Here is a 7506-nt window from a genome sequence, read left to right as displayed (position 1 = left end):
AATTAAGCAAGAATTGACATGAAATCTGGCAGGTGGGACCCACCTATAATCTCATAGGACCTCAGCATCTTATTCTTAGCCGACAATATGTAGAGAACAAGCTGATTCCTCTTTTATATGATGAAGCCGTCCTTCTGTCCTGATTTTCGGAAAGCCGATGGAAGCATCTGTTTTTGGTGCATTTCTCCTGTAAGATTAAGGGACCAGCAGCGCTGCGCATGCTCTTTATCACACATGCAGTCTCCTTTGATCTTTGCTTGCGTTTTCATCTCTGGTATTGATCCATAATAGATCGTAAGCTACAAAAGATCCACCTGACAGCTAGCTCCTTGTGCAAAACCTCCATACTCCTTGCATATATATATACGTATGCGTTAACATTATTGTTGTGGCCAGTTGCAAGCTGCTGACCACCCAAGCTAGAAACCATGCACTCTTCTGGTGCTCGTCAGAAGGAGATCCCGCTGCCAGAAGACAGGCTCAACCTCGCCATTGTCTGCACGGCCATAGTTTCCAAGGTTATGAACGGCCTGGGGACCTTGGCGACTATCTGGGCCACTGTCGTCCTGCTCGGTGGGTTCTCGGTCCTCATAAAACAGCAGGATTTTTGGTATGTCACCATCGTCGCCTTCGTCGAATCAATCGGGTATGTTGCAGCTGCCTGGCCATCTTTTCATAAGTGTTAGATCTCAACAAGTTGACGTAGTGCTACCAGTTTCACAAAAATCACAAATTTAGGCTGGCAGGAGGCGGCAGGATATGCTAGTCTTTTTGAAACGATTTACAAGAAAAATGAGGGGTTGCATGAAGAATGTCAAAACTATAGTTCCTGCATAGTTTCGCAATACTAAAGCATGTCATTTCGAGGAAATTTTATATAGGAAGTTAGGGACTCGGTGAGCTAGCATTTTTCGGAGGCCATTCTCAGAATTTCTAGTACTACTTGAATTCATCTTAACTCGTACGTCACCGGTGACGGAGACGTGGGTTTCTTCACGATCACCTCTCTCTCCTCCTCATGTACCTGTTCGGTGTTATCTCTTATGGACACATATTTATCTAGATATGCTAACGTTTTAGTGTATCAAACTACATTATAACAACCACATATATATCTGAAATAACTAATATTTTACTAAATCAAACTAGAGATAACAAAAAAAAAAAGCTGAGTGTGTCGTTCGGACATTGAGAATTGGAGACCAGTCTAAGCCTAAAACCCTGGTCCCAACACCCAAAATGGAAACATGAGACCGAGAAGGGAGAGCATGCCCCGTGGCATATTGCAGTCAAACTTGGCCAATGGGCCGGCCTGGCACGCCACTGGCCCGGCCCTGTGCTCATGTGCCTATCACCCCCAGCAAGCAGGCAACCCATTGACTGGTGGGTCGTACCGTGTCGGCTCACGTGCGGCCCGTTTTGGCTGTTTTTCATCTCCAAGTGTGAAATTGCTCGAAAAATTGGGACAAAACAAAGAATTATAGGAAAATTAGAAAATAGTAATATAAGGCAAGATTTCACATGGGATGAAAAAATTGCTGCTTCATCAAAAAGCCTTAAAATCCCAAGGTAAGGAAAAGAGTACACCGCTCTAATAATCTAAACTATGAGGTTGACCCTTGCTTATGATTCATGTGGTGTCTCACCAAGTGGCGGTGCTTTCCTTCGTGCTCGTGCTTCATATTGACCTTTTGTTCGCATCTTTTGCATAGAGCTCTACACTTGTTACCTTTGCTCCACCCGTGCTCCACCTGGCTAGGGATGGGCATTCGGTCATGGATGACAGTTCGGTTTTTCTATTTCGATCTATTTCAAATTTGGTCATAAAAAATGAAGACTAAAATATACTTGTTAGTTTTACTACCCAACAAATTTGGGTAGCCAATAATTCGGATTCGGGTTCGGTCATGACCGAACAGTGTGGCCGATATTGTCAACACAAAACTTAGACATTATTTAGTAAAAGGTTCACAACATTTTAGATGTATTTTAGACTTTTTTCTTTGCATATATATTATTATCAATTGGCAGGAATAAACGTTCAACAATTAAAACAAAAAATGTAACAATGCTAGAGAAGTTTGATCAACATTCAAAAATACCACATCTCACGCACATCACAATATTTTAAAGATTGGGACATTCTCACATAAAATTTGGTTAGTTTGGTATATTCAGTTACTTGAAATAAATGACCGAATTGACCAAACTAAATTTGGTCTATAAAATTTTCTATCTAATTTTTTATCGGTCATTTTGGTTTCAGTCTTTTCGTGTTCGGTCTCGGTTTTTTCGGTTTCGATCTTCGGTCATCGGTTTTTTCCCTACCCCTACACCTGGCCCACCTCCAAAGTTGGAATTTCCCCGCCTCTGGCGTTCCCATGTACCTGTCGCAAGCCTAGCAGGCCGACACCTTAACGGGCCAAGTTGGGTTCGCACGCATGCTCGATGCCACAGGCCCATTGAGCCACATGCCGGGCGATTTCACGTGATGGGTCGGCACGTCAAAAGCCCGGCCCTTTGGCCAGGTTTGATTTGCAGTATTTGCACTTTCCAATCCCGGGGTAGAGATGCAAAGAATATTGTGATAGAAACTATCCAAAAAAACCCCCTTGCCCCCAAAAGTTTCGGAATCTGCTGCAAGGAGAAATCGAGCGGCCGGAGATGGAAACGGCGGCAGGGGAGGGGTTGAGCCTCGGCGCAAGGGAGCGGCGTCCGACCTCGTCCGCCGCTCGCCTACCCGTGGTGTGGTGGCTGCTGCCCCCGGAGGCGATTGTCGGCGGCGGAGGCAGGGTGGGTTCATGTGGGACTCGAGGTGCGTGCCCGCGTAGTTGGTTTTCCTCTTTTGTTTCGTTTCTAGCTAAGCGGTGATGTGCTCGCTCATTGGAAGCTCGAGGTTATGTGATTTGCGGAGGAGACAATTGTTTCTACCTGAATATTGCGTGTTTTGGCTTAAGCTGGGCTCTGTGCCTTTTATCTAAAATAATAAATATTGCATGTTTAGTTAATTCAATTGGTCAAATCTAGCTAGTACTAAAATGTAGGTGCACTGTGTCCGTATATATTTTTTCTTCTGATTTGTTAGTTTGTAGCAATCCAAAGGAAATCAGACATTGAAATTTGGCTAGCTGTGCATTTGCATAATGTTTTTGTTGGTCCCTCCACTGTCAGAATTCTAGAGATTGTTGGTCAAAACGTACCCATTTGTCGCTCTAGGCTTCAGTACATTTTGTGATTTTCGGTGTATGTTTTCTTTTTCCTAATTTTAGCCGCTTAGTATTTTTGCTTGATTCCGTTGATGTAGTCAAAACTTTTGAAATACGTCTGATATACCCAATGTTTTATCTCTTCATAATATGAGCCATATGGGTGGAAAGTTTTCGCATCATGAGTTACAATGGATTGACAGGATCCTGGGTGGGTACGATGATCCCACGCAGCAACTTCTATTGCGCGCACCAGAAGTGCTGATAAAGAGCAAGAACGCCGTGGAGTATGAGCGACGTATCAGTTGGTGGAGACGCAGGAGAATCAATCAAGACTATCACCAATCTGGTGGCGAAAGAAGAGCTAGGCTGCAGGTTGGAAAACAAGACGACGAGCAGAAGAAGGGGTGCGATGGCCGAACCTGCCTTGGTATGGCCATCTTTGTTGCCCTGCGGCTTGCCCAGATCGCCGCTGTTGCGACATGCATTGTGCTATCTTTAAATCGTCTCAAGAAGCAGGATTATGTGGACCCCCAGCACAAAGGCGCAGAAGACCACCGGAACATCAGGTGGTCCCTCAACATCTTCTACGGGCTGGTTTTCACCCAGGGCATCATCTTCATCGTCCTGCGGACCCCAGTGGTTTGGGCACTCGTGTTCTGCACCATCATCAAGTACAGACTGTATGGGCCTTCCGGCAGAATAGTAGTCGATCGCTACTGGAGGGACAACTACCTGGCATTCATCACTGGGAATTGGCGTGCCACCCTCAACATGAACCTCATCACCTTCGCCAAGCAGCTGGCGGTGTCCGACATCGCCGTTGACGACCAGTTAGTTGGGATCCGAGCCATGGACCGCATTCTTAGATCAGAGGAGTATAGCAGCCTGGCCCTCGCGAAGCTTCGAGCTTCCCTCGACACCGACGTACTGGGGAAGCTCATCGACATGCTAGGCTTCACCGGGACACGAGATGAGGAGGACATGAGAGGCCATGCTTCAAGAGTACTTCTCAAGCTCGCTCCAGACATTCTGCTCGACACTTTTCCTCAAGCCATCTATCTTATCACTTCTTCTCTGCTCAAGTCTATGGCAAGCAACATGGATGTGGACTTCGTCTGGTTCGGCTTGCGAATCCTAGACGAGCTCACCAACATCCAACAAAACTGTCGGCAGGCCGAGAAACTCATTGATATACTACCCAAGATCATAGACCTCACCAACCTTAACCTCCGGTGTTGTCATGGAAGCAAAAGAGTAATCTCGGACCTTTGGATTGAACAAGAGATTATTCCTCTGCTTCAAAGAGAAGAGGACATCCCTACTACTTCCATACGGAAGATTGACCAAGAAATCATCGTTGGCATGGCGCTCAAAATCTTGAGCAAGCTGGTAGCCACACCTGGTGATGCCGGGAAGAAGCTGAGGAAAGAAGCCTCAGCAAATATTCACCTTCTGGCCGATACCGGGATAATCTTGGGGCATGTGGGAGCAGCAAGAGTCGTAGCATGTTTAGCACTGGATGAAAAGGAAAAGATAGAGATTGGGAGATCACCTGAGATCATAAAGAAGCTCAAGGAATGTCTTCTCTCCAAGGCGGCGCACGTAGATACCACCAAAGTGGCAGCCAAGTTATTACTTCTGGAGTACACCAACAGTGAGCAGCTAAGCCAGATTAAGTCATCCATCCAGGATAAGAATATTAATTTGCCGGAAGATGAAGGCTTCTCTGCACCAACGACGGCCTTCATAGAAGCCCTTGACCTGGACCAACTTTTGCCACCATGGATGCAGAAGCAGCCGACTACCTTGCGAATTCTTGATCTAGAGGATGTGCTTTCGGCGGAACGGGTGAATCACTGTGAGGCAGCTGCCAAAGCACTAGCTGTTCTAACAAGTGGATGTGAAGAAAATGCTGTCGCCGTCCTAGAAGAGATCACTGTGAAAGAGATGGAGATGATAGTGGAGATGCTCTTCCCTCGGAACCGAGAGGAGAGCAGGAGGAGGATGTATGCCCGCTTACAACCAGAAACGATCCGGCTAGTCAACAAAATAGCATGTGCTACCGAGGAGGATAGAGTGCGCACAACAAGTGTGAATGCAAAGCTACTACAGAACTTGCGTGCCCACGGAGGGACAGAGAAGTTTATTCAGCACATGGGAATAATAGACCAGGCACTGCCGCAGGTAACTTTGTTTAATATATTTTTTGCACTCCCTAATCCCTTTATATGTTCTGTTTGCATTGGAAATTTCAGTACAGCAAACATAATTTTTTTAATCTAATTTGATTAGGTGCTGAAAGCCATCGTTGACCAAGTGGCCAAGCTGGAGCAGCCAGGATGTACCAATGAAAATTTAGCTAATGTAAGAAAATACTACTCCCTCCGTTGGAAATAAGTGACTGAGCTTTGTCTAGATACAGATGTATCTAGAGGCATTTCAGTGTGTAGATATATCTTTATCTAGACAAAGTTGAGTCACTTATTTCCGACGGAGGTTGTACCTTTTTTCTTTTTCTCTTTTCTGCTACACCTGTAGCAGGATTGAATTATTGATTTATTTCCTTCAAAATTATCTTTTTTTTTCTTTTGCATATATACGTGGATAAAGTATGATGGCCAGTGGGTTGAAGCGGGAAAGGTGTTTGAGAGTTTTATAGGCCTCACTGTGCAAATTTGTTACTGCCTGGATGCAAGTGGTTTTGCCAAAGCACTGGTTGTTGCCAACCTAACTGTGGATACGTTGGTCCTGAAGCTTAAGAAGATATTAGAATTATACAAGTATCCAACTACTGATTTTCCTAGCATAAGGCGAGCTACACTTGAGCTTATGACCTGGATGGTAGGAAACAACAAGTACAGAGAGACAATCCTGCAGTGTGGAGTGTACGAGCAACTGAAAGAAGTGGCAAAGACTGGTGGAAAACTTGAGAGCTTTCAACTGTTTCACTGTGATGTTGGGGTTGGTAGCGACCATACATCATCCATCTCTTCTCTCGTTAGTAATTTACGGGCACAGCTTGAGCTCTGCCCCGATTTCCATGAAAGGTAACTTATCTTCTTTTCTCCTCACAACATTGTTGTTCATTGAAGTTTATGATATTCCTGTACTATTTTCTGCTGAGGTGTTTTCATCTAACAGTATTTATCTGATTGTTATTTGCAGATCACGCTACTACGGTGAACATGCACGCACCATAACGGTTTTACTTGCTTAAGTGACACCTTTTGATTGTGTTTGGCATGAAGCATCGACTTGGCATTTGTATACCAACCAACGCTCACATCAACGGTTCTGCTTTTTATTTCACGCAAGAGTGTCTGAATGTATGTGTCTACCAATGTGTACTTCTGTGCAAGTGGTTGTACTTTTGATTGATAGTGTCTATTTGGCCTGATTGTTGGCGACCAATGTATGCATTTCATTTTCTCTTTTCACACTGGTTAAATATTGTGGATAAATATAGCTTATCTAATACTATATTGTGTTTATTTTTTTTAGTAATATAAGTAAAATGTTTGGAGAACCTCACATGTAGAATTCATAATGTACAATACAAAAGTGTACTGATACAAAATATCTATATTTAAATAATTATTACTAAACATATATATACTTTGGACCCTCATCTTCTTTCTTCCTAGAAAAGTCTCACAATAATATTCTTGCTCCCCACAAAATCTGACATTTGGAAAATATCTTGTTCTGTGTCATAATTACATTTGTGGCACCTCATTCCACTAGGCTGTTCATAGTGCCTCTAGGAGCTAGTGAACTTGTGGCTCCTCATTCCATTAGGCTGTTCATAGCAGGCTATTAGGGTAGTGTCATAGTGTGATACTTATCCAGACATTTTGAAAAAAAATCTGAATTTTTGAATTGTTACTATTCCATAGCAGTTCCAATGATTTTTTTAATTATTGCATTTTTTTATAAAGGGAATATATTAATATCAGAAGATACTAATTACACCCAGCCTCTGCAACAACGCAATGTTCTAATAACATTACGGATATGCACACAGCCAAAAAAGAGAAAAACAAAACTAAAAAATAAAGTCCCGCTACAGTATCCCAGCCTTAGCAACAGTAATACATCCACCACCAAGACAACACTTGAAATTCAGACTCTTCAAAAGCAACGCCTCCAAGAAGGGAACAGTGCACCAGCACCGTCGTCGCCCGATCAAAGATCTTAGGTTTTCACCCTGAAGATAGTCTCCGCTCTGAAAACAATGCCTTCAACAAGGACATTGCCAGGCACAACCAGTTAAGGCCAGACCTGGGGTTTTCAACCT

At 43.8% G+C, this 7506-nt stretch overlaps 1 protein-coding gene across 2 annotated transcripts; it reads left to right on the top strand.

The window, feature by feature from the left end:
• Positions 1–399: 399 nt before the first annotated feature.
• LOC127345581 (uncharacterized) lies at positions 400–6624 on the top strand. 2 transcript variants are annotated; one of them, XM_051372067.2, is made up of 5 exons: positions 400–646; positions 3410–5393; positions 5502–5573; positions 5820–6256; positions 6375–6624. In XM_051372067.2, the coding sequence occupies exons 1-5, from the start codon at positions 429–431 to the stop codon at positions 6424–6426; spliced, it is 2763 nt and encodes a 920-aa protein (XP_051228027.1). In that variant the 5' UTR covers positions 400–428; the 3' UTR covers positions 6427–6624. The 2 variants fall into 2 exon arrangements, with proteins under 2 accessions (XP_051228027.1, XP_051228028.1); XM_051372068.2 differs by lacking the exon at positions 400–646 and adding an exon at positions 2596–2815.
• The last annotated feature ends 882 nt before the right edge of the window (positions 6625–7506 follow it).

The sequence above is a fragment of the Lolium perenne genome, chromosome 3 (assembly GCF_019359855.2).
Source record: "Lolium perenne isolate Kyuss_39 chromosome 3, Kyuss_2.0, whole genome shotgun sequence".
Lineage (NCBI taxonomy): Eukaryota > Viridiplantae > Streptophyta > Magnoliopsida > Poales > Poaceae > Lolium > Lolium perenne.
This window is presented reverse-complemented; position numbering and strand designations above follow the sequence as displayed.